General features: G+C 43.2%; 1 protein-coding gene across 2 annotated transcripts in view; it reads left to right on the top strand.

The window, feature by feature from the left end:
- samhd1a (SAM domain and HD domain 1a) overlaps positions 1 to 27092 on the top strand; it is a 67196-nt gene that overhangs the window by 13874 nt on the left and 26230 nt on the right. For both annotated transcript variants that reach the window (XR_015759522.1, XM_043710809.2), the window contains exons 5-9: positions 467 to 582; positions 15776 to 15846; positions 18837 to 19016; positions 20888 to 20988; positions 24920 to 25028. Coding sequence is in view for 1 of the 2 variants with exons in the window: in XM_043710809.2 (XP_043566744.2) it covers positions 467 to 582; positions 15776 to 15846; positions 18837 to 19016; positions 20888 to 20988; positions 24920 to 25028 (577 nt within the window). In the remaining variant the exon portion in view is untranslated. The remainder of the gene's footprint in view (positions 1 to 466; positions 583 to 15775; positions 15847 to 18836; positions 19017 to 20887; positions 20989 to 24919; positions 25029 to 27092) is intronic.

Below are 27092 nucleotides of genomic sequence, written 5' to 3'. Positions count from 1 at the left end.
AATCCTTGGCTGAGGAAAAAGGTGAGTATTTCTGAGGCCCTCACCTTTACTGGACGCTGGCATTGTCAGAACAGATGTAACAGTGATGGAGAAAAAGGTAACTGTGGAAGTTGGGGGGTGGGGGTCGGGGGAGGTTTGTAGAGGATATCACTGACCAGCCTATCCCCAGAACAGGAAACTGATGTTGAAGTCGGGATGGGAGAACTCGGGATATAATCTGTCTTTCAATCTGACTCCAAAAGGCAGTGTACAAGCATCCATATCTCATCTGTATTTACATTCCAGAGACAATCGATTGTTTACCTTATTGTAAAAACTCAGCTATCGAAAAGCTGGTTGCATTTAATTAAGTGATTTTCACAAAGAAAATTCAGGGGTGTTTAGTCTATTAGAAACCTCATGATAGTTAATGTACAAAGCATTGTGTATGTCCTTGTTAAGTTTATTCTGGTCTGTTGCCCTATAGTGTGGGATACCTGGCAGGCCAGTTGGTTAAAGCTCTTGCTGAACGGCAACCAGAACTGCGGATTAACCATCGCGACATACTGTGTGTACAGATTGCAGGACTTTGCCATGATCTGGGTGAGTGAGCTGCTCTGTAGGAGCTGTTGCAAGAGGATGCTACCTCTGTGTGAGTGCTTTTTTTTTGCTTTTGAGCAAGATTGTCATGTTTTATTTGCTTCGGGGTTAGAAGTTTCACATGCAAAGTGTGCAGTGGGTGAAAACATCACTGTGCTTAAGTTCTACAGGATTGTTTAATTTCCAGACTTGTTTAGGAAATGTCACAACTGGAGGCTTCAGTATTCCAAAGCAACATTCACCAGGATATGTGACTGGTATCCAAACTATTAGCAGGACATTGACTGATATCCTGGTAGGGCTGACTGTAATGTTTTAAATGTGAAGAGTGAAGGCTATGAGTGTTAAGTTATTGTTGATGGTTCTGGTTCCTTCAGTATCCCAGTGACCCTTTAGGAAATGGAATGCAATCTGCATTCCTACTAACTGTGAGACTCCGTTTATGTCCTTTTGATGTAGCCGCTGTTCACAACTGCATGGTTTTGTGGAGTATTGTGCAATACTGATTAGCGGGATTGCCTTGGTCTGTTGCGAGACACAAGTTGTGGTCCAAACTGGACAGACTTCAAGGTTAGCAAAATATACCACTGTTAATCTTTAACAATATCTCCCTCCACCATTGCAATCTGGACTGACCACCCTGCTTACACCTAACCTCTAACCTTTGTCTCTGTCTCGGGTCGTGACTGTGAAAATTAGGCATTTCATAGTAAGAATTCAAGCAATTCTCCCTACTTTTGTAGTGTCATTTTAAATGTTAGCGATGAAGGTGCAGTTTCTAATTGAGCTATAATGTGAGAAATGCTAATAATTTAGCTCCTCTCTAATTCTCAATAAGGCAAAAGCGATTATCATAAAATCATAGAAATTCTACAGTGTGGAGACAGATCATTTGGCCCAAGGAGTCCAAACTGACCCTCTGAGAGTCACCCACCCAGACTCATTCCCCTACCCTAGACTGTGCATTTCCCCTGAATAATGCACCAAACCTACACATTCCTGAACACTATGGGCAATTTAGCATGGCCAATTCATCTAACCTGCACACCTTTGGACTGTGGGAGGAAACTGGAGCACCTGAAGACAACCCACACAGACATGGGGAGATTGTGCAAATATCACACAGACAGTCGCCCAAGGCTGGAATCGAACCTGGGTCCCTGGTGCAGAGAGGCAGCAGTGCTAACCACTGAGCCACCATGAGTCCTTGAAGATACCGTTATTTTGACTTGGTTTCCACATTTACATCTCTCAGTTTACAGGATTTAAGACATTGCAGTCTTTTCCCAAGAGGAGCTCATGATAGAGGACATGGGTTTAAGGTGAGTGGGAAAGGATTTAAAAGGGACTATAGGGACAACTTTTCTTATGTAGAGTGTGGTGCGTATATGGAATGAGCTGCCAGAGGAAGTGGTGGATGCTGGTACAATTACAACATTTAAAAGGCATCTGGATGGGTGCATGAATAGGAAGGGTTTGGAGGAATATGGGCCAAGTGCTGGCAAATGGGACTAGATCAGTTAGCTCCAAAACAAATGATCTCACATTCTCTTACGTTGAAATCCACTTAACACAGTTTTGCATTTAAAATTACAAATAAGATATTTGTGGATTTAGTTGATAACCATCTAAAACTACATAGCTTTGTGCCATTGGCAAACTGGATATATGCTTTCTATCCTATTCTATTAAGGTGTTGCTGAATACAATGAATAGGTGATGCTTTAACATTGATCCTGTTAACAAAACATACCTTCCCAAATGAAATTCTTGTCTGTTATCCGTATTCTTTGTGTTTCCACTTCCTTTCCTCTGTTCCTGCTCCTTTTTCACTTGTGCCCTTTGTTTTATTTCCATGTTCTACCTATTAAAATCTCTCCATTGAACCTCACTTGTCATCTTTCTGCTCAGTCTACCAACTTAGTTATGTCCTTTTGAGTTCTGCACGGTTCTCCTCAAGGTTTACAATTTTTCATGTCCCTGCCCACCAAGCTCCAGAAGATAAATATATTTCAGGAAAATGAAGCATCCCAGTACTGATCCCTGGAAAACTCCACAACAAACTACCTTACAGCCTGAAAGACATCCATTGACCATTGCTTTCTGCAATAAAACAAAGAACTGCCAATAATGAAGATCTGAAACACAAACAAATTGCTGGAGAAACTCAGCAGGCCTGGCAGCATCATTACTTTTTGTTTCCTATTACTCAGCTGGTTTTGTGTCATTGCTGCTGTCATCTTTATTCCATGACCTATACCTTTACTCAAGTCTGTGTTGTCCTCCTTCTGGAAGTCTATATACACCAAGTTCACTTTCATTAAATAATGAAGTGACATACGATTTCTTTTAATCTAAAACTAAGTCCACCCGAGTCGTGACAACGTTTTGGGTGTCCCTATACCAGAATCTTCGGTGTTCTCATCCTGGTTTCTATCGCAGGGTTTTAAAGTATCTGACCCGAGGAGTTTGAAATGCTTTAGTGCTATAACTGTTACTTTGTTGGGTCCCTAACACACTTTCATGATTAGTTTCCTTGTGCTTTCTGGCATGCTGGTTTTTTCATCCACTGTAAATACTGACCCAAAGTAATACATTGAGTCAACACATCTAATATTTCTGACCATACCAGAGGTAAACAAACACTTTGATTTTAAATTCTCAGCCTGATTTCCAAGTCCTTTGATGGCCTTGTCCCTCACTCATTCTGTAACCATAGCTCCGTAACCCTGCACGATAGATGTGTTCCTCCAATTATCATTACCCTATCACTAACCATTGTGCTTGTAACTTTCAAAAGTCTAAGGTCTCCAAGTGCCTCCTTATTCCTCTCTAGGTTCCTCCTGCTCCTTGAGGAGAAAGTGAGGTCTGCAGATGCTGGAGATCAGAGATGGAAATGTGTTGCTGGAAAAGCGCAGCAGGTCAGGCAGCATCTAGGGAACAGGAGAATCGACGTTTCGGGCATTAGCCCTTCTTCCTGAAGAAGGGCTAATGCCCGAAACGTCGATTCTCCTGTTCCCTAGATGCTGCCTGACCTGCTGCGCTTTTCCAGCAACACATTTCCATCTCCTCCTGCTCCTTTCCAACTTAAACTTGTCAGAGAGTAAGGTTTTTGTTTTGGTGATCTGCCCTAATATGTAGGTCATCGATGTCAAAATGGAATGATTAGATTAGATTAGATTAGGTTATTTACAGTGTGGAAACAAGCCCTTCGGCCTAACAAGTCCACACCGACCCTCCGAAGAGCAACCCACCCAGACCCATTCCCCTACATTTACCCCTTCACCTAACACTACGGGCAATTTAGCATGGCCAATTCACCTAACCTGCACATTTTTGGACTGTGGGAGGAAACCTGAGCACCCAGATGAAACCCCCACAGACACTGAGAGAATGTGCAAACTCCACACAGACAGTTGCCTGAGACGGGAATTGAAGCCGGGTCTCTGGCGCTGTTGTTTATTGCATGGGGAATGGAATATAACGTTATAAATGTTTTGCTACTGTTGTGCAGAATGTTATTGAGATCACTTTTTTTTTTAGATTACTTACAGTGTGGAAATAGGCCCTTCAGCTCAACAAGTCCACACCAACCCGCCGAATCGCAACCCACCCATACCCCTACATTTACCCCTTTAACCTAACACTACGGGCAATTTAGCACGGCCAATTCACCTGACCTGCACATCTTTGGACTGTGGGAGGAAACCGGAGCACCCGGAGGAAACCCACGCAGACACGGGGAGAATGTGCAAACTCCACACAGTTAGTCGCCTGAGTCGGGAATTGAACCCGGGTCTCTGGCGCTGTGAGGCAGCAGTGCTAACCACTGTGCCACCGTGCCACTTCTGGACTACTCTATACAGTGTTGATCTCCTTAGTTAAGAAGTTATAGAAATACATTAGAAGCTGTTCAGAGGAGTTTCCTCAGGTTGTAAGTTTGCTCGCTGAGCTGGTAGGTTTGTTCTCAGACGTCTCATTACCATGCTCGGTAACATCATCAGTGAGCCTCCGGTGAAGTGCCGGTGTTTTGTCCTGCTTTCTTGTTTGTGTGTCTTGGTCTATTAAGGTGAGTGACATCATTTCCGGTTCTTGTTCTCAGAGGTTGGTAAACGGGGTCCAAATTGATGTGTTTATTGATGGAGTTCCAGTTTGAATGCCAGGTCTCTAGGAATTCCTGTGTGTGTCTCTCTTTTGCCTATCCTAGGATGGATGTGATGTCCCAATCAAAGTGGTGTCCTTCTTCATCTGTGTGAAAGGATACTAGTGAGAGTGGGTCATGTCTTTTGATGGCTAGTTTTTGGACGCCATTTACCAACCTCTGAGGAAAAAGAACCAAACTGATACCACGCACATTAAAAGACCAAGACACACAAATAGAAAGCGGGACAGAACACCAGTGCTTCATCAGAGGCTTGCTGATGATGTTACCTGGCATGGCGACCAAACATCTGAAAACAAACCTGTCAGCTCAGCAAGCATTCTTACCACCTGAACCTCAACCTGAGCTACAAATCCTCTCGAAATTCACAAGGTTTTCTCGACTGATTCCCAGGAATGGCAATGTTTCCCTACCATTTTCCCTGCTGCTTTGCAAAACTCTGAGGCCAGTCTGTGGCAGAAACCTCCAGAACTGAAAGTCGTAGGACTCTCATGGGATTGGTGGGCGCGCAGACCCTCCAAGTGACTGCAGCTCCGAGGCAATGTCGATGGAGGGATTATCTTGTGGGGCTAGTTGGACAGGCTACAGCCTTAACAAGTTTGGAAAAATAAGAGGTGATCTTACTAAGACATAGAACATAGAACATAGAAAAATGCAGCGCAGTAAAGGCCCTTTGGCCCTCGATGTTGCGCCGATCCAAGCCCACCTAACCTACACTAGCCCACTATCCTCCATATGCCTATCCAATGCCCATTTAAATGCCCATAAAGAGGGAGAGTCCACCACTGCTACTGGCAGGGCATTCCATGAACTCACGACTCGCTGAGTAAAGAATCTACCCCTAACATCTGTCCTATACCTACCATCCCTTAATTTAAAGCTATGCCCCCTCATAATAGCTGACTCCATACGTGGAAAAAGGTTCTCACGGTCAACCCTATCTAAACTCCTAATCATCTTGTACACCTCTATCAAGTCACCCCTAAACCTTCTTTTCTCCAATGAAAACAGCCCCAAGTGCCTCAGCCTTTCCTCATACGATCTTCCTACCATACCAGGCAACATCCTGGTAAACCTCCTCTGCACCCGTTCCAGTGCCTCCACACCCTTCCTATAATATGGCGACCAAAACTGCACACAATACTCCAGATGCGGCCGCACCAGAGTCTTATACAACTGCAACATGACCTCAGGGCTCCGGAACTCAATTCCTCTACCAATAAAAGCCAGTACGCCATATGCCTTCTTCACCACACTATTTACCTGGGTGGCAACTTTCAGAGATCTGTGTACATGGACACCAAGATCCCTCTGCTCATCCACACTTACCTTATGCGGAAAGTCAGGAGGCATGGGATAGAGGGAAATTTGGCCAGTTGGATAGAAAACTGGCTAACCGGTCGAAGTCAGAGAGTGGTGGTAGATGGTAAATATTCAGCCTGGAGCCCAGTTACAAGTGGAGTTCCGCAGGGATCAGTTCTGGGTCCTCTGCTGTTTGTAATTTTTATTAATGACTTGGAAGAGGGAGTTGAAGGATGGGTCAGTAAATTTGCAGATGATACGAAGATTGGTGGAGTTGTGGATAGTGAGGAGGTCTGTTGTCGGCTGCAAAGGGACTTCGATATGATGCAGAGCTGGGCTGAGGAGTGTCAGATGGAGTTCAACCCTGCCAAGTGTGAGGTTGTCCATTTTGGAAGGACAAATAAGAATGCGGAATACAGGGTTAACGGTAGGGTTCTTAGTAAGGCGGAGGAGCAGGGGGATCTTGGGGCCTATGTTCATAGATCTTTGAAAGTTGCCACTCAGGTGGATAGAGCTTGTAAGAAGGCCTATGGTGTATTAGCGTTCATTAGCAGAGGGATTGAATTCAAGAGTCGTGAAGTGATGTTGCAACTGTACAGGACTTTGGTTAGGCCACATTTGGAGTACTGTGTGCAGTTCTGGTCGCCTCACTTTAGGAAAGATGTGGAAGCTTTGGAGAGGATGCAGAGAAGATTTACCAGGATGTTGCCTGGAATAGGGAATAGGTCGTACGAGGATAGGTTGAGCGTGCTAGGCCTTTTCTCATTGGAACGGAGAAGGATGAGGGGTGACTTGATAGAGGTGTATAAGATGATCAGGGGAATAGATAGAGTAGACAATCAGAAACTTTTTCCCCGGGTACAACAGAGTGTTACAAGGGGACATAAATTTAAGGTGAAGGGTGGAAGGTATAGGGAAGATGTCAGGGGTAGGTTCTTGACCCAGAGAGTGGTGGGGGCATGGAATGCGCTGCCTGTGGGAGTGGCAGAGTCAGAATCATTGGCTAACTTTAAGTGGCAATTGGATAGGTACATGGATGGGTGCTTAAGCTAGGACAAATGTTCGGCACAACATTGTGGGCCGAAGGGCCTGTTCTGTGCTGTATTGTTCTATGTTCTATGTTCTATACCAAGTATCCGACCATTAGCCCAGTACCCCATCTTTTTGTTACTCTTACCAAAGTGAATCACCTCACACTTACCTACATTGAACTCCATTTGCCACCTTTCTGCCCAGTTCTGCAGCTTATCTATATCCCGCTGTAACCTGACACATCCTTCCTCACTGTCAACAACTCCACCGACTTTCGTATCATCCGCAAACTTGCTCACCCAACCTTCTAGCCCCTCCTCCAGGTCATTTATAAAAATGACAAACAGCAATGGTCCCAAGACAGATCCTTGCGGAACACCGCTAGTAACTGCACTCCAAGATGAACCTTTACCATCAACTACTACCCTCTGTCTTCTTCCAGGCAGCCAATTCCTATTCCAAACCCCCAACTCACCCTCAATGCTATACCTCCATATTTTTTGCAGTAGCCTACCATGGGGAACCTTATCAAACACCTTACTAAAATCCATATACACCACATCTACCGCTTTACCCTCGTCTACCTCCTTAGTCACCTTCTCAAAGAATTCAATAAGGTTCGTGAGGCACGACCTGTCCTTCACAAAACCATGCTGACTATCCTTGATCACATTATTCCTATCCAGATGTTCATAAATCCTATCCTTTACAATTCTCTCTAAGATTTTGCCCACAACAGAAGTGAGACTCACCGGCCTATAGTTACTAGGGTTATCCCTACTCCCCTTCTTGAACAAGGGAACCACATTTGCTATCCTCCAGTCTTCTGGCACTATTCCTGTAGACAACGGGGACATAAAAATCAAGGCCAATGGCTCTGCATCTCCTCCCTTGCTTCCCAGAGAATCCTAGGATAAATGCCATCAGGCTCAGGGGACTTATCTATTTTCACCCTTTCCAGAATTTCCAACACCTCTTCCCTACATACTTCAAAGCCGTCCATCCTAATTAATTGTGACTCAATATTCACATCGGCAACAATGTCCTGTTCCTGAGTGAATACTGACGAAAAGTATTCATTCAGTGTCTCCCCAATCTCTTCAGCCTCCACACTCAACTTCCCACTACTATCCTTGACTGGACCTATTCCTACCCTAGTTATTCTTTTATTCCTGACATACCTATAGAAAGCCTTAGGATTTTCCCTAATTCTACTAACTAAGGACTTTTCATGTCCCCTCCATGCTGCTCTTAGCTCTCTCTTCAGATCCTTCTTGGCTACCTTATAACTCTCAATCGCCCCAATTGAACCTTCACGCCTCATCTTTACATAGGCCGCCCTCTTCCCTTTAACAAGGGATTCCAATTCCTTATTAAACCACGGCTCCCTCACACGACCCTTTCCTCCCTGCCTGACAGGTACATACTTATCAAGGACACTCAATAGTTGCTCCTTGAACAAGCTCCACATATCAATTGCGCCCTTCCCTTGCAGCCTACTTTTCCAAGCCACGCATCCTAAGTCGTGCCTCACCACATCATAATTTCCCTGCCCCAGCTATAACTCTTGCCCTGCAGTGCACACTTATCCCTCTCCATCACTAGAGTAAAAGTCACCGAATTGTGGTCACTGTCCCCAAAGTGCACACCTACCTACAATTCTAACACCTGGCCTGGTTCGTTACCCAGAACCAAATCCAGTATGGCCTCACCTCTTGTTGGCCTGTCTACATATTGTGTCAGGAAACCCTCCTGCACACATTGGACAAACACCGACCCATCTAACGAACTCGAGCTATAGCTTTCCCAGTCAATATCTGGATAGTTAAAGTCGCCCATAACAACCACCCTATTACTTTCACTCTTCTCCTGAATCATCCTCGCAATCCTTTCTTCTATGTCTCTAGGACTATTAGGAGGCCTGTAGAAAACTCCTAACAGGGTGACCTCACCTTTCCTATTCCTAACCTCAGCCCAAACTACCTCAGATGGCGAGTCTTCATCCATCGTCCTTTCCACCGCTGTAATACTATCTTCGACAAGCAATGCCACACCTCCCCCTCTTTTACCCCCACCTCTGACCCTACTAAAACATTTAAACCCTGGAACCTGCAACAGCCAATCCTGTCCCTGTTCTACCCATGTCTCTGTAATAGCCACAACAGGGAAATCCCAGGTACCAACCCATGCTGCAAGTTCACCTACCTTATTTCGTATACTTCTTGCATTGAAGTATACACACTTCAAGCCACTTTCCTGTTTACAGGCACCTTCCTTTGAGATTGATGCCATGTTCCTAACCTCCCTACACTCCAGGTCCTGCACCCTAAACTACAGTCTAGGTTCCCATGCCCCTGCAGAGTTAGTTTAACCCCCCCCCAAGAGCACTAGCAAACTTCCCCCCAAGGATACTGGTGCCCCTCAGGTTCAGGTGTAGACCATCCTGTTTATAGAGGTCCCACCTTCCCCAGAAAGAACCCCAGTTATCCAGATACTGGAATCCCTCCCTCCTGCACCATCCCTGTAGCCACGCATTTAACTGTTCTCTCTCCCTATTCCTCGACTCTCTATCACGTGGCACGGGTAACAAACCAGTGACAACAACTCTGTTTGTTCTGACTCTGAGCTTCCAACCTAGCTCCCTGAAAGCCTGCCTAACATCCTCAGCCCTCCTCCTACCAATGTCGTTGGTGCCAATGTAGACCACGACTTCGGGCTGCTCCCCCTCCCCCTTAAGGACCTGGAAAACACGATCAGAGACGTCACGTACCCTTGCACCTGGGAGGCAACATACCAAACGTGAGTCTCTCTCGCCCCCACAGAACCGCCTATCTGTGCCCCGAACTATCGAGTCCCCAATAACTATTGCTCTGCTCTTCTCCATGGACAGGCTCCGTGCCAGAGGCCTGAACCCCATTGCTTACCCCTGGTAAGTCATCCCCCCCCCCAAGTATCCAAAACGGTATACTTGTTCTTGAGGGGAACGGCCGCAGGGGGTCCCTGCACTGGCTGCTTCCTCCCAGTCCCCCTCACTGTCACCCATCTGTCTGCAATCTTTGGAGTTACTACTTCCCTAAAGCTCCGATCTGTGATCCCCTTTGCCTCCCGAATGATCCGAAGTTCATCCAACTCCAGCTCCAGTTCCCTAACACGGTCTTGGAGATGGGTGCACTTCCTGCAAGTGTAATCAGCAGGGTCGACCATGGCATCCCTCACCTCAAACATGTTGCAAGAGGAACATTGCACTGCCTTCACTGCCATCCCTCATAGTAAAATCCTGAGATTTTACTTTTACATGTAAGATCCTGAGAGGAGTCATGATGTGGAGGTGCCAATGCTGGACTGGGGTGGACAAATCAGAAGTCACATGACATCAAATTATAGTCGAACAGGTTTATCTGAAGTCCCAAGCTTGTGATTTCAAATAAACCTGTTGGAGTATAACCTGGTGTCTTTTCCCTGGAGCGTCAGGGGCAGATGGGTGACCTTGACAGGGGTTTATAAAATCTTAAGGGGCATGGATACGATAAACAGACAAGGTCTTTTCCCTGGGGTGGGGGAGTCCAGAACTAGAGGGCATAGGTTTAGGGTGAGGGGAAAGATTTCAAAGGAACCTAAGGGGCATAGGTTTCACTGGGAGGGTGGTGCATGTGTGGAATGAGCTGCCAGAGGAAGTGTTAGAGGCTGATATAATTACAACATTTAAAAGTCATCCAGATGGGTACATGAATAATAAGGGTTTAGAGGGATATGGGCAAAGTGCTGTCTAGATTAGGTTAGGATATCTGGTCGAGTTCGACTGAAGGTCTGTTTTCGTGCTGTGCACCTCTATGACTTGATGACTTTGGACCCTGAGATGTGTTGACAAGGTGAATACTGAAAGAATTTTAACCTTTTTCTATGTTGTATGACTTTTGTGGGAGAGATGAGAACATTTTTCAAACAAAAAGGGTCAAAAGAGAAATGATTTCTCAGAGAGGTTAAAAGTCTTTGGAACTCTCTTCTGCAGGGATGTTTGGAGGCAGTCACTAAATATTTTGAATGTGTAGCTTGATAACCTTAATTAGTGATGAACAAGCAAGTCAATCAGAGGTAAGGGGGAATGTAGAGTTGAGGCCATGTCAAGACCAGGCAGAATCTTAGTGAATGGGGGAGCAGGATTGAGACGTTGAATCACTGCTTATTGTTCCTAATTCATGTGTTTGTACGTAATCCAACTTCCAATCGCTCCTGTGAAGCAGCTTGTTTGCTTTTCATTGTAAATGTGTTCTATAAGAAACAAGTCACTAATTCAATGGGTGTAGGATTATCAAAAAGCATTTAACAAGACCCTTTGGACATGTGTGGAATTGATGGCATTGGGTGAGAGGAATATTCTTTGACTGGAACTTTTCTTGAAAAGAAATCTCTGTGCAAAAATGGTCTGGATGGCACATTGAAAAACCTGTTGAACTTTGGCCTGAAAATGGGGCATGTGGCAATTTGTGATAATGACTGTGTAAAACTGCAGGAAGAGATAAATCAGTAGAGAAGTGGTAAATGTGCTGTTCAGTGTCAAAGGTCATGACTCTTAGAACTAAGAAATAGGAAAAGGAAATCCACTTTTAGTGCAATGAAGGAGCAAAGAGAAGTCACATGACAGGTTGTTAAAAAGACAGCAAAAGGAGATCAGACTGTAAAACAGCATAAAACATGAAACAGTGTGTGCTGAAACTGTTCAGGGAGGTCACTCACTTAAGATGACAAAGTCGAAGTTGGTAAAAAAAAAAATTGTTGCATCGAAGTGTTACCAGCTGTTGAAGCAAAATTCGTGGATTGTTTCTAAAGGAAATTATTTCTTTACTTGGCAAAGAAGAGGAATAAAGGAAGTGGGAGAGCAGCAGGAATTATTGTGGTTGCCTTACAGCATCCAGCACTCCAACACAATTGGAACTTGGAGTGAGTTATACAAACTTACAGACTGCAGAGTTGTGGCCGACAGATTTGTGGGAATGAAATAAGGGTTTGAACAGAAGGACGAGAAACAAAACAATTGGTTTGAGAAAACATGGTCAATCACCTGTTGTGGAGTTGCAGAGCTCAATTATTGTTAATGTCATAAATCGCTGGGGTAGCAAATCAAGCTTCACTAGATTCATTGAGTCCCTACATTATGGAAGCAGATCATTCAGCCCATCGAGTCCATATGACTCTCCAAACAGCATCCCACCCAGACCCACACTCTACCCTACCTTTGTAACCCTGCATTTCCCATGGATAATACACTAAGCTTGCACATTCCTGAACACTATGGGTAATTCAGCATGGCCAATCCACCCTACCTTGCACATACTTTGACTGTGGGAAGAAACTGGAACACCTGGAGGAAACCCACTCAGACACTGGGACAATGGACAATGTGCAAACTCAACACAGACAGTGACCCGAGGGTGGAATCAAACCTAGGCCCTTGGTGCTGTGAGGCAGCAGTGCTCACCACTGAGCCACCATGCTGTGTTAAACCTGGAGTCATCACAGAAGTTAATATTTCTCCAAGCCTCATGATTTTAAGACTCAGATTGATAGAAAGCATGGACCAGGTTTCAGTACTTCACAAGCATTAGTATTTATTACAGATAATTAGATTCTAGCTCCAGGTGTACAGTTATAAAAGGATTATGTATAACACTACTAAAGAAAACTCAACTCCTTTATAAATGCCCTTATACACACACAAATACTGGGATCTTTGTTATCTGTTTTCATTTGGTTCTAGTTGATCTTAAGGTTTCTCCTTGTCTTTCCTTCTGAATACTTCCACTGGTTTGCGAGAGACACAGGGTAGCTGGTTCACATATGAAAGATCATAGTTTACAGCATCTGCTGAAGGAAAGAGGAAGCAGGTCTTCAGGTTTAAAGTGGCTTATTACAGAGAACTGAGGGAGAGAGTTTTCTGGCTGCTGCAGACCTGCTGGTTTCTCTTCTGGACTTGAACTAGCTTCGCACTGTCTTGAGGTCTTCGCTGTTCAGCTAACTAACAGTTGTTGGCAGACTGAGAGCCTTTGTCATTGGTTTGCGAATTGGGACTGATCATCAATCAGCTTCACTTGTAAACAGCCGCTTGACGCCAGTTCGTCTGCATATTGCTGGAACTCACAGCTACACAAACTGGGTTCACAATAGGTATCAAATTCCTTGCTTTCAAAACATGCAACCATCTGACAAATCACTGGCTTTCAAAATAGTCCTTTCTTATTTCAGTCCACTGTGTTTAAAAAGCCCAGCAATAGAAGATATTGGGTTTGCAATAGTGTACTGATTAGTGTACTGATTAGTGTTTTAAGAGATTTAGAGTTTAAACAGTTAATTAAAGGTAAAGGCACCATAGTTTTACCATAGTGCTCCTCTGTCATTAGGAGAGATGACTGGTCATTTAACCTGAGGCCAGTGCTCCTCAGGTGAGGGGAGAGCTTGAGAAGGAGAAGCCTTCATGGGAACCTCAGTCAGTGTGGGAAGTATTAGTGTCACTGTGTATCACAAACCAGCCATCCACCCAACTGAGCGAAGCCTAGCACGGTTAAATAGCCATAGGACATGCATACAGCTGTTAACTAACACCGCTGGCCCCATGCGGAAACTCCAGAGCACCCTGGTACTCTGGAAGTGCACACTTTCAGGAAGTACCACCAGCCTTTCTACTCTTGAGGTGACACTGACATCACAGCAGAACATACAGAAAGGCGCATGTTTCATGGATATCGTTTTTATTTTCAGAATTATCCTGTAGCAACAATGACTTCTACAATGGAAGTTCTGGTCACAACTTTACAGGAAGGATATGATTGCTCTGGAGAGGGTAGAGACAACATTGACAATGTTGCCAGGACTGGACAACCGTAACTGCGAGGCGACATTGGAAAGGTTGGGGTTGCTTTCCTAGAACTGAGAAGGCTAAGGGGAGACATGATTGAGGTATATAAAATTGAGAGAGTAGAGACAAAGTGGACGAGAAGCCTTTTCCCTTGGCAGACAGTTTAAAAATCAGGGCTTATGGATTCGAGCCAAGTGGCAGAAGGATTAGAAGGGATGTGAGAAAAAGCTTTTTAGCACAGAGGGTAGTGCCTGTGTTGTTGGTGAAGGCGGGGGTCCTAACCTATTTAAAAGTACCTGGATCTACACCTTAAGAGCGATAAGCTGCAGGGTTATGCAGGACGTTTGGATTAGAAAGGGCATCGGGGTTGTCATGGACAGGATGGCCAAATGGCCCCCTTGTTTACTGTATTATTTCTGTAGTTTTGTGGTTTTAAGTATGGCTAACTAGTTCGACTAGAAGTGACCCACAGGCAGTGAAGGATATTTAATTGCCAGAGGGTAGACTGTTGTTCCTGCAGTCACAGGTATCCGTTCTGAATGGTGCCTTGCCATTTCGGTGCCCTGTAGAAAAGACCCAAGTGGGTGCAAGACATTCCACAAGGTTAGGAGGGCCAACAGCTAGAAAAATCATGGTCCATGTTGGAAGGGGGTTTTATTGACGAGCAAAGCTTGAGGTTTAATAAAACTGCATAACAACCAGTGATAATATTCCACTTCCACAGAGGGATGAGGTATCAGACTGCAAAGGCTGGCTTTGTTTTGGTTTCAGTTCAGGAACAGAAAAGGTTTTTCTTTTCTCTCATCACTCACCTTTTTTCAGCAGGCTTAAAGTAGTGAGAAGGAAATGCAAGGGAAAGATGACTGGTAATCTCAGAGAAATGTAAACATAATAGGGCAGTAAAGTCAATCTGAACGTTGATAGGAAACTTGGAAGTATTAGAAACTGTGAGGAAGATCCCCACTTTGAGAGCCTTGATCTAAATGGTGCCTTTTGGACGGGGTTGTCAAGTACTCTGGGGAGGGGCAGGATGTGGGTTGTGGGATCACATCTCTCTGGTGACAAACCAAATTGATAAAGCAGTTAAGACATAAACATTTTTTCAGTCCTGCACTGAATTAGATTAGATTAGGTTCGCTACAGTGTGGAAACAGGTCCTTCTGCCCAACAAGTCCACACCAACCCTCTAAAGAGCAACCCACCCAGACCCATTCCCCTACATTTACCCCTGACTAATGCACCTAACACTACAGGCAAATTAGCATGGCCAGTTCATCTAACCTGCCCATCTTTGGATAGTGGAGGAAACCAGAGGAAACCCATGCAGACTCGGGGAGAATGTGCAAACTCCACACAGACAGTTGCCCGATGGTGGGAATTGAACCTGGGTCCCTGGTGCTGTGTGGCAACAGTGCTAACCACTGAGCCACTGTGCCGCCCCAGTTGATTGATTTGGATTTCCAAAAGGCCTTTGACAAGGTGCCACACAGGAGGCTGCTAAATAAAATAAAAGCCCATAGTGCTTTGTGTTCATGTCTTGGAGTGGGCTCAGAGCCCACAACCTTGTAACTCCTTTGTGTCACTGAGCTACAGCTGACGAGTATGAATACTTGGCTTTGTAAGTAATGGGCTTTGAATACTAAGCCATCAAGTTAGGTTGAAAGTTTACAAATCCCTGCTTAGGCCTGGGTTGGTGTACCATGTGTGATTTTGGGCACTGGTAATTTTTAAATGGGATATGACCTTTGGAGAGGTCTGTAAGAATCATGAAGATGAGGGACTTAGTTATTTGGAGAGTGTTAAATAACATTGATACAATAGACTTAACATTTTACCTTTCATTTTTCCAGGTCATGGGCCATTTTCTCACCTGTTTGATGGAAAATTTATCCCTCTTACTCGAAAAGATTTAATATGGACGGTAATGGCTATTTGTAGAATTTTAGGAATATTGAACATTGCAAGAAATTCTGCAGTGAGCTCAACCTCATAGTTACATTAACTTCAATGATAAATGGAAATAGATTTTGTTGCCCGGTTGGTTGAATGTTATATTGGTATCCTTGTCACTTCTCGTTCTGATGTTTGCTTCGTAACTCTCTGGCATTCAGGCAATGAAAGCTTTCCATGTTCTTACTCAACCAAAGTAAGCTGAGCAGTTTTGACTCCGTTTCGAGAGAGTTGGGCCTATGCTGTACAACTGAGTTGTAAGGAGAGGTTACATAGGACAGGACCTTTTTCCCTGGAGTGTAGGAGACTGAGGGGTGACCTTTTATAGGGGTCTGTAAAATTATGAGAGGCATAGAGGTGGATAGCCAATAGCTTTTCCCCATGGTAAGGGAGTCAAAAACTTGAGGGCAAAGGTTTAAGGTGAGAGGGGAGAGAAACAAAAGGGTCCAGAGAGGAAATGTTTTCTCACAGAGGGTGGTGAGAATCTGGAATGGGCTGCCAGAGGTGGTAATGGAAGCAAGGACAATTTTGTCATTTAAGAAACAATTGGACAGGTACATGGATGGGATAGGTGTGGAGGGATATGGACCAACTGCAGGCAAATGGGGCTAGTTTAGATTGTGAAAACTGGGTGGCATGGGCATGTTGGACAATCGGGCCTGTTTCCATGATGTAGACCTCTATGACTATGACTCTAAGTGCCTCTATTTTGTGTAAATGCAACACGATTCCCCACTCTACATTGAATAGAGAGGTTGACAGTCCAAAAGTGATAAGCTGTCAGAGTGTGTTCTCTGGGATGGTCTTCACTGTTTCCACTATCCATTTTTATCCTGTGCAGCTACTCTCTCTGATCTCCATTAGCCACAGTATTTTTGTTTTTACTCTATCTCCATATCAATGTGAGAATAAATTAAACTGACTAGTATTTCAAGCATGGAAATGTGTTGCTGGAAAAGCGCAGCAGGTCAGGCAGCATCTAGGGAACAGGAGAATCGACGTTTCGGGCATTAGCCCTTCTTCAGGAATGAGGAAAGTTGGTCCAGCAGGCTAAGATAAAAGATAGGGAGGAGGGACTTGGGGGAGGGGCGTCGGAAATGTGATAGGTGGAAAGAGGTCAAGGTGAGGGTGATAGGTCAGACTGGGGTGGGGCGGAGAGGTCGGGAAGAAGATTGCAGGTTAGGAAGGCGGTGCTGAATTTGATGGATTTGACTGAGACAGGCTGGGGGGAGGGGAAATGAGGAAACTGGTGAAATCCGAGTTCATCCCTTGTGGTTGGAGGGTTCCTAGCCGGAAGATGAGGCGTTCTTCCTCCAACCGTCGTTTCGCTGTGGTCTGACGATGGAGGAGTCCAAAGACCTGCATATCCTTGGTGGAGTGGGAGGGGGAATTGAAATGTTGAGCTACAGGGTGGTTGGGTTGGTTGGTCCGGGTGTCCCAGAGGTGTTCCCTGAAACGCTCTGCAAGTAGGCGGCCCGTCTCCCCAATATAGAGGAGGCCACATCGGGTGCAAAGGATGCAATAGATGATATGTGTGGAGGTACAGGTGAATCTGTGGCGGATATGGAAGTTTCCTTTGGGGCCTTGGAGGGAGGTGAGGGGGGAGGTGTGGGCGCAAGTCTTGCACCTCCTGCGGTTGCAGGGGAAGGTGCCGGGAGTGGAGGTTGGGTTGGTGGGGGGTGTGGATCTGACGAGGGAGTCACGGAGGGAGTGGTCTTTACGGAATGCTGATAGGGGAGGGGAGGGAAATATATCCTTGGTGATGGGGTCCGTTTGGAGGTGGCGGAAATGGCGGTGGATGATGCGCTGTACATGGAGGTTAGTGGGGTGGTAGGTGAGGACCAGTGGGGTTCTGTCCTGGTGGCGGTTGGAGGGGCGGGGTTCAAGGGCGGAGGATCGGGAAGTGGAAGAGATGCGGTGGAGGGCATCGTCGACCACATCTCCCAATTCTCCCAATTCCTTTGACTCCGCCGCATCTGCTCCCAGGAGGACCAGTTCCAAAAACGCACATCCCAGATGGCCTCCTTCTTCAAGGACCGCAATTTCCCCCCCGACGTGTTCTAACAACTTGCAAATTTCTATGCAAACTTTCTTGGCACGGAAGCTTCACAGACTACAAACCACATCTGCTGAAGTTCCCCTGAACTGATTTGGTTTAAAAAAAACTTTGTTCTCCTACTAGCAGAAACTATTCTACGGTTTCCACTGAACTTCAGATTCTTCTCAACTTACTTTGACCACACTGTTCTGAAATTAAAGCTAAACTAATTTCTTTAAAGTGTTTGATCTGCCTGTTGTAACCCGATGGAATAAACCTTTTTTCCATTATTACCACAGGGATCTGTTATGTAGCAGCTGAAGCCATGTGCCTTCTTGTAATGAATATATTTAGGTCATTGTTCCAACTGGACTTTGATTGTTTTTAAAAATAATCACAGAATTGACCCAAATGCATCTGCCTCAGTTTTTAATCCTACTTTCGAAAATGATAAAAATACTCACCTTTCATCACTTTGTGTATAGAAATAGTCAATTGAACTGTCCAGCTGTTGGTAAAATTGGCAAATCTTCAGCAGTATAAAGACTTTGATTAACTTTAGATGCAATTAGATAAACAGTGTTTTTTCTGTCCAATTGCTTCGTGTTAGTGTTATCCTCTGTACAGCCACCTTCAGTCCTTTTTGTCTAGCTCTGTCAGTTATTCTTGTATTCTGAACTTGTTGTTGTGAATTCTACATTCTGACAGCTTATCAGGGAATTAATAGTCTTCTGAATTCCCAAATGGATTTATTGGTGAATACCATGTACTTATGCCCATCTAGTTGGGAATTCACAAGGCATTGCCTCTGGGATTGGGAGGCTTGAGTGTAAATATCTGTGCTCTGATTTTGGGGTGTGTTTGATTTTCATCTGTTATTCACCTGCATTGCATGCTGAACCAAATTTTCTCCTTGAAACTAGCATGAGGATGCTTCGTTGTCCATGTTTGAGCACCTGATCAAATCGAATGGCTTGGAAACTCTTCTGATAAATCATGGGCTGATATTATCCAATGACCTGGTATTTATAAAAGAACAGATCAGAGGCCCAATAATGGAAACGAGGAGCAATGGAGAGGGTTGCAGTACAAAGTCCTCAGTGGTAAGTGACCCCATTGAACCAAAGTAAAGGGAGGAGGGATGATCTGTCTGAAGTAACAGGTTTTAAAGTTATAAATTGGAATATGGTGTTTGTTCTTTTATGCCCAGTAATAGCGCAAGCAACTTTATTTAAAAAATGATTTGGAGGTGCCAGTGTTGGACTGGGATGGACAAGGTCAGAAGTCACTTGACACCAAGTTATTGTCCAACAGGTTTATTTGAAATCACAAGCTTTTGGAGCGCAGCTCCTTCATAAGGTCACCTGATGAAGGAGCAGTGCTTTGAAAGTTTGTGATTTCAGATAAACCTGTTGGACTCTGACCTGGTGTTGTGTGACTTCTGACCTAATTTAAAATCGAGATAAAAAAGCCTGGAAGACAGTTCATAGAATTGAACTATGTAAAATTGGGATGCTATTGGCTAAATTCCAGTTTCATGCTGAAAATGTAAGGTTATGCATATTGGCAGAAAGAATAGAACAGTTGAATATTATTTAAATGGAGGAAAGATTGCAGAAGGCTTCAGTGCAGAGGGATTTGGGGATCTTAGTGCCAGACTCCAAAAAAAGCATCCAAGATGATAGGGAAGGCAAATGGAATGTTGGCCTTTATTTCAAAGAGAATGGCGTATTTTTAAAAAAAAGGAAGTCTTGCAAAAATTATTTAAGGAAAAATACAGGCTTCGGAGACAACACAGAGAAGGTTCACAATGTTGATTCCAGGTATGGAGGGATTTTATTCTGAGGAGAAATTGAGTAGGTTGGGCTTGGTCTCAACTGGTGAGGAGACCTTATTGAAACATAAGATTTTCAGGAGGTTTAACAAGATGGGCAACTAGATGTGGAAAGGTTGCTTCCTCCTATAGGATTTTTAAGATTAGATTTCCTACAGTATGGAAACAGGCCCTTTGGCCCTACCAGTCCATGCTGACCCTCTAAAGAGCAACCCACCCATTTCCCTCTGACTAATGCACCTAACACTACAGGGAATCTAGCACAGCCAATTCACCTGACTTGTACATCTTTGGACTGTGGGAGGAAACCGGAGCACCCGGAGGAAACCCACGCAGACACTAGGACAATGTGCAAACTCCATGTAGACAGTCGCCGGAGGCTGGATTTGAACCTGGGACCCTGGTGCTGTGAGGCAGCAGTGCTAACCACTGAGCCACTGTGCCGCACAGGACCAGAGAGCATGATCTCAGAGTAAAGGATTACCCATTTAAGACTGAGATGTGGAAGAATCTTTTTCTGAGGGTGGTGAATCTCTTAAAATCTTTACCATAGAGTGCAGTAGAAGTGGAGTAATTAAGTATATTCAAGGTTGAGTTAGACAGAGCTTTTAATCAGTGAGGGAAATCAAGGATTATGGGGTTAGAACAAGTAAATAGAGTTGAGGATTATCAGATCAGCCATGATCTTATTGAATGGTAGCGTAAAAAACAATAAACTGATTGATTGGACTACTTCTGTTCCTGTCAAGACATCTTCTGGTCTTGTGGAGTGTGTTAGCTGATTGGTGATTAGGATGAGAAGGTTTGGTTGTGTAATTCTTGTTATTGTGTCAATAGTCCAGAGAATGAGAGGACAAATCCCACCATGTCATGCTGAAAGTGAATTCCGTTCAATTTAGAAAAAAAAACTAAAAAAAAAATTAGAAAAAAACTGAAAATAGAAATTTGACAATTGTTTCTGTACTGTCCTCTTTAGGATGAAATCCAATGTCCTTCCCAGTCTGGGCTACAGGTGACTCCAGTCTCTCAATGATTGTTGTTGGTTCTCATATCCCTTCTGAAATAGTTGATTCTCAATCTTCTGTCTCCTCTGAGGTGCATTTTTTGTGAATCTAATTGTGGTGTTTCTTGTCTTTTCAGTGGCCATACAAAGGCCGGCCCAGGGAGAAGGGCTTTCTGTATGAAATTGTTGCCAACAAGAGAAATGGGATTGATGTTGATAAGTGGGATTACTTTGCCAGGTAAACCTAATCTCTCAATCTCTCTGATCAGTTGATGATGAATTTTCCTCAGAAAACGAACAGGAAATGACATCACCACAAACCCCAGGAACGCCATTCAGGAGAAAGATATAAATAGAAAGCAGGAGACAACAGCTTCGCTTCACTTGGAGGTCACCACTGATGATGTTACCTAGCCAAGTAATGAAACGTCTGGATATCAAACCTACAGCTCAGTGAGCAAACCTACACCCTCTGTCTTTATTGTACTTTGTTCATCTTTAGTTGCAGCGTTTTGGTGATCTGTTTACATGGACCCCTAGATCTCTCTGCTTGTCACTGTCCACCAAGTGTCTACACGTACCATCGCTTTCCCCTTTAATTTCATGGACTTGCATCAGTGTAATAAACCTCCTGTGTGTCAAAGCTTCCTGAAGGCCCATATCTGTAACACCTTGCAGATCACCCTCTGTTACCTCATCAAAGGGATCAATCAAGTGAGTCAGACATGGTCCTACTTTAATAAATCCATCCATCTTTCCTGATTTTAAAGTTTATTTTGAGCCTGTAGTTTTCCCACTGCTGATGTTAGGGCCAGCTAGCGTTTATCACTTCTCTTTCACAAATAATCGTCTTTGTTTAGAAGATCACCAGTCACCTGGCGTTAATGCAGTTTGAATTGTGATGACCAATCCTCACTGTTTTGTTCTCTCACATTTTTGCACTTATACAGTCATACAGCACAGAAACAAATCCTTTGGTTCAACTCATCCATGCTGACCAGACATCCCAATCTGACCTAGTCCCATTTGCCAGCATTTGGCGCATATCCCTCTTAAACCCTTTCTATTCATTCACCCATCCAGATGCCTTTTTACAGGTTGTAATTGTAACCACCTCCACCACTTCCCTGGCAGCTCATTCTCTGGAAAAGTTACTCCTCAGGTCCTTTTCCTTCTCACCTTAAACCTATACCTTCTCGTTTTGCACTCCCCTACCCTAGGAAAGAGACCATTTCCCTCATGATTTTATAAACCTCTGCAATATCATGCCTCAGCCTTCGCTACTCCAGGGGAAAATAGTCCCAGTTTTTCAGCCTCTCCCTGTAGCTGAGACCCTCCAACGCTGGCAACATCCCTGTAAATCTTCTCTGCACCCTCTCAAGTTTGGCAACATCTTTCCTAAAGCAGGGAGACCAGAATTATTCTTTCAGTAATTTCAGATGCATTCCACCTGGAGCAGATGAAGAGTGCTATTGGATTCAGAACATGAATTTGGATTCTCTTTTCACAGATGTTGCCAGACCAACTGAGTTTCTCTAGCTGTGCTTTTTAAAATTTTTTAAATCTCCAGCAATATTTTGTTTTTATTCAGTCATGGTGATCTTCTGAGTGCGGGTCTCTGCATATTACTGTCCAGTTCAAAATGCTCCTGTCTTCTCTTTGTGTACTGTCCACTTGCTTTATGAAGCCAGTTCCAAAGTAGGCACGTTCAAACTTTGATCATCTCCTCCAGATTAACATCCTTCTTTGCGCTCCTAAAATCCTCAAAATTTTCCCTGGCTAATGACTTGCTCTCATCTTTATATAATTACAAAATTAGAAGATTAAAGTTCTCCACAACCTAAATGGCAATTCCTGAATTGAAGAATCAAGCGATGGAATATTAATAGATTTAAACCATTTCTAAATGAAAATGAGGATGCACATCCCTGTAATGGCAGTTTATTTACAATTTTATGGAGTATATGGAGAGGTGGTTCTTCCTTTTGCATACAGTAGACTTTTTGAAACAATTTAATAACTCCTTACTAAAATAAATTAATCTGCAATTCACTTCAAGTGGTCAGGTAATTTATTATGCTTAAAGCTATTTTAAAAAATGCTGAACAAAGTTTCACTTCTAATGTACAATTCAGAAATTTGATTATCTCAGAATATTTTTTAAAAATTTTGAAACATTAAGATCTAAAGCATTAAATTGTACCTTAAATTTCTTGAGTAGGGATGTAGGATATCTTCTGTCAAAAATACCACCGCAAGTAGTAGTGTTTGAAGATGATGAAGACATGTAAATGTCCAGCCATTAGATTGTTAAATTCTTATCTAATTGCCTGTTCTGTTTGTCACCTAATGCTTTCATACTTTGCAAATGTGGCCACTAACTCTGTGCCGTTTTTTCCCCCTTTGTGTTGTCCAAAAAGCATTGGATCATTCAATATTATTAATTATTTAAATATTGAGAATGTGTTATCATGAAGTTGTGAGCTTTTAGCTGGTCAAACTGTTTGTACAGTTGTACCTTTATAGCAGTCAAACTGATTTTCGTTTATGAATTCCCAACAGTGACTTATATTAAGTAATTACCCATTGTGCCAAAATGGCTGCCACGCTTGCAGATGAAGCTCATCCAGTCACTAAGCTGCTGGAGGGGTCGGTATCTACATGTGACCTGATGTCATGAGGCAGGGTGATGAGGGCACAGTAGGCTGAGGGTATGTAGGAGACAGCTAATGAAGCTGAGCTTCATCTCCCCAGCATCTGGCAAAATGTCAGCAAAACCTCACCCTCCCACTCCCAGATTGTGTTTATTTTTATTCAGTATGTGGTGTGGGTGCCACTCTCTGGGCCAGTATTTATTGCCTGTCTCTTGTTAATCTCGAAAATGTGGTGGACAACTTCCTTGAGAGTTGGCAATCCATTTTGGTTTGAAAATGGAGGATGTTCGGTTTCAGATTCAGGTCAGAAGCTGCACTTATAAACTCCACCCTTGCCTCTCTCTTCTTGATGTGGCCTGGGTGATTGAAGAGAGCTGGGCTGGAGGACTAATGGTGAGCGCTGGTCCTCTAACCAATTAGAGTGAACAAAGGGCAGAGCTAAGCTGATCCTTCTCCTTGTCCAAATGCCAAAATGGCTGACTGTGCATTTGCAGACAGGACTGTTGACATCTGCTGGTCATGACACTGTTTCTACAAGTGCATGCTCATTTTTTACCTGGTAGTGGTCCTCAAAAGAACTAATTCAGCGGATTGTAGGTGCAAGTCTGTTCCACATACAACTTAGTTACTGTCCAATGTGTGATATCCTTGTATTTTTTAAAACCTGTTTTAGCCTAAAGGTGAACTCTTTTCATGCACATATCAATGTCACAGAAGTGTTGGGAATGATTTTTATTTAACAGGGAATTTTGTAAACCTAGGTTTTTCAAAGAGATTGGTTCAAATTTTATATGTATAAAATGAATAGTTTCTTCTTAAACCTAAAGTTTAAGTACAAAGAATAAAGAACAGTACAATACAGCAACAGGTCCTTCGGCCCACCAAACTTGCATTGACCCATGACACCTTTCTGAATTAAAATCTTTTTGTCTTTACACAGCCCGTATCCCTCTCTTTTCTGCCTATTCTGACAATATGTCTCTTAAACATTGCTATGGTATTTGCTCCTACCACCTCCTCTGGCAGCTCATTCTAGGTACTTAGCATCCTCTATGTAAAAAAAAATCAAAATAACTTGCCTCTCACACCTCCTTTTAAACTTTCCCCCTTTTACCTTAAACCTGTACCCCTTATGACTGATGTTTCTACTCTTGGGGTAACGATACTTTGACCATCCGTTCTATCCATGACTCTCATAGTTTTGCAAACTTCTATCAGGTCGTCCCTCAGCTTCTGATGTTCAAGTAAAAATAAACCAAGTTTGTCCAATCTCTCTTCATAGCTAAAACCCTCTGAGCTAGGCAGCATCCTGGTAAACCTTTTCTGTGCTCTCTCCCAAGTCCTCCACGTCCTTTTGGTAGTGTGGAGACCAGAAGTGTACATTATATTCCCAGTGTGGCGGAACTAAGGTTCAATACAACTGTACAGCTGTAAGTCCTTATTTCCAAAGTGAAATGTAAGTATATTTGAATTCTACCTATTTAGTAATATTCTTGTATGTATTTGTTTCTGAAGGGACTGTCATCATCTAGGAATTCGGAACAACTTCGACTTTGCACGTTTCCTCAAGTTCGCTAGAGTTTGTCAAATTCGCAAAATGAAGCATATTTGCACTCGAGATAAGGTAAAGCATATTTTATGATGAAATAGAGATTTTGTTTTGAAATCACCAGCTGACTCTATTTTGGCTAAACCAGATAAACATTAGTTAACTCAGGGATTGGCTAGTTGGCTGGAAGGCTGGTTTGCAATGCAGAGTGACATCAACAGTGGGTTCAATCCCCACACTGCCTAAGGTTACCATGAAGGACTCTCCTTACCTCTCCCCTCACCTGAGGTAAGGTGACCCTCAGGTTAAACCAACAACAGTCTTGCTCTCTAGTGAAAGAGCAGCCTTTCTCTGTCCTGATAGCTTGGAGGATGTCAAAAATAATACCATTGTTCAAAAAAATAGAGAGGGAGAAAACTAGTTAGCCTAACATTAATAGGAAAAATGCTGGATAACTAACAGGATGACAAATAAAAATTAACAGAAAGTAAGCATGGATTTACACATGGGAAATCATGTTTGACAAAACTTCAGAAGGTTTCTGAGGATGTAACTAATAGAATAGATTATGGAGAACCAGTGTATGTAATGTTGTGATGTATTTGGTTTTTCAGAAAACCTTTAACAGTATGAGGTTAAAATAAGAGACATGTGGAATTAGGGACAATATACTAGCATGGATTAAGAATTGGTCAGCAGACAGGAAACAGAGCAGGAATAAATGGGTAATTTTCAGAGTAAATGCACTGACAAGTGGAATACGGCAGGGATCAGTACTTGGGCCCCAGCTATTCATGTATTTGGATGAGGGAGTTAAATGTAATGTTTTTAAATCTGCTGATGACACACAACTAGGTCAGAGTGGAAGTGATGAGGATGTGAAGAGATTTTGGGGTGGTTTAGACAATATTCTTGCCAATAAAACATAACATGCTCACTTTAGTGCAAAAACAGAATGACAGGATATAATTTATTTAAATGATGAGAGATAAATTGAAAATGTCAATGTATAAAGGGACCTGGGTATCTTTGTGCATTGTTCATTGAAAACTGGCGGTGCAGGTACAAGAAGAAGTTAGGAAGGAAAATGGTAAGTTCGCCTTCATTGAAATAGGGTTTGAGTACAGGAACAAGGAGATTTTATGCAGCTGTACAGGGTCTTGGTGACTTGGAGTACTGAGGACATTCTTGGTCTCTTTATCTAAGAGAACGTATACTTGCCATAGAGGGAGTGCAACAAAGGTTCATCGAAATGATGCCTGGGATAGCAGGTTTGTTGAAGGAGAGATTGAATGGACTGGTCATGTGTTTCCTGACATTGAGAAGGATGAGACTTTGAAACATGTAAAATTGTGACAAGGATGAATAGACTGGATGCAGCAATGACGTTTCCCCTAAACAGGGCCTCTGAAATAATCTGGTTATGTTATACGCCATTTCAGACTGAGACAAGGAGAAATTTCTTCACTGAGGGTGGTGAACCTGTGAAATTCTTACCCATTAAAGACTATGAAGGTAGAGTCACCAATACTTTTAAGAAAGAAATACATAGATCTCTAGAAATTAAAGGTTTTGGGATGAAGATCTAGGCCCAATGGGAGGGGCCTCTCGGTTCTGCGATCAGTCAAATAAGCACTAGTAGCTCTGTCTGATTCAGCAAGATTTAATGATTTATTATGACATAGGTTATCCAGCAACACAGGAGTTAAGCACCTCTATGTACTCTGGAAAAGCTGTGCGCCTTAGCTTAAAACACAGGCAACTTTTATAGGTCTCTTAATAAATAGAGCAGCCTTAATTGCAAAATTAATCCAATAAAATGACAAATAGACATAAAATTAAGCCAATGATATTTCCTTGGAACTGACTTGTCTTGCACGTCTTTATCTCTGGGGACACCTGGTTTCCAAGGTCAATTTAGGCTACTTTAATAATGTCATATCTTACTTTGTTAATTCATACTATGAACAGGGCATTGTTTGCTAATCTCTTTCAATTAGTTCAGGAATGCAGTTTTCAGCAGAGTTTGATGCCATTATAAACAAAATGGTTAATTTGCTCAGAGAAGCCATTTTGTTATGTTATTTTATGTTACTTGCATTAAGAAGCCATTTTGTAGTTAAAGGCATGCATTAAATG

Source organism: Chiloscyllium plagiosum, unplaced genomic scaffold (assembly GCF_037043375.1).
Source record: "Chiloscyllium plagiosum isolate Xiang-an unplaced genomic scaffold, Cpla_swu_hap1 HiC_scaffold_15, whole genome shotgun sequence".
Taxonomy (NCBI): domain Eukaryota; kingdom Metazoa; phylum Chordata; class Chondrichthyes; order Orectolobiformes; family Hemiscylliidae; genus Chiloscyllium; species Chiloscyllium plagiosum.
The sequence above is the reverse complement of the archived record's forward strand: the minus strand, read 5'-3'. Positions and strand labels throughout refer to the sequence as shown.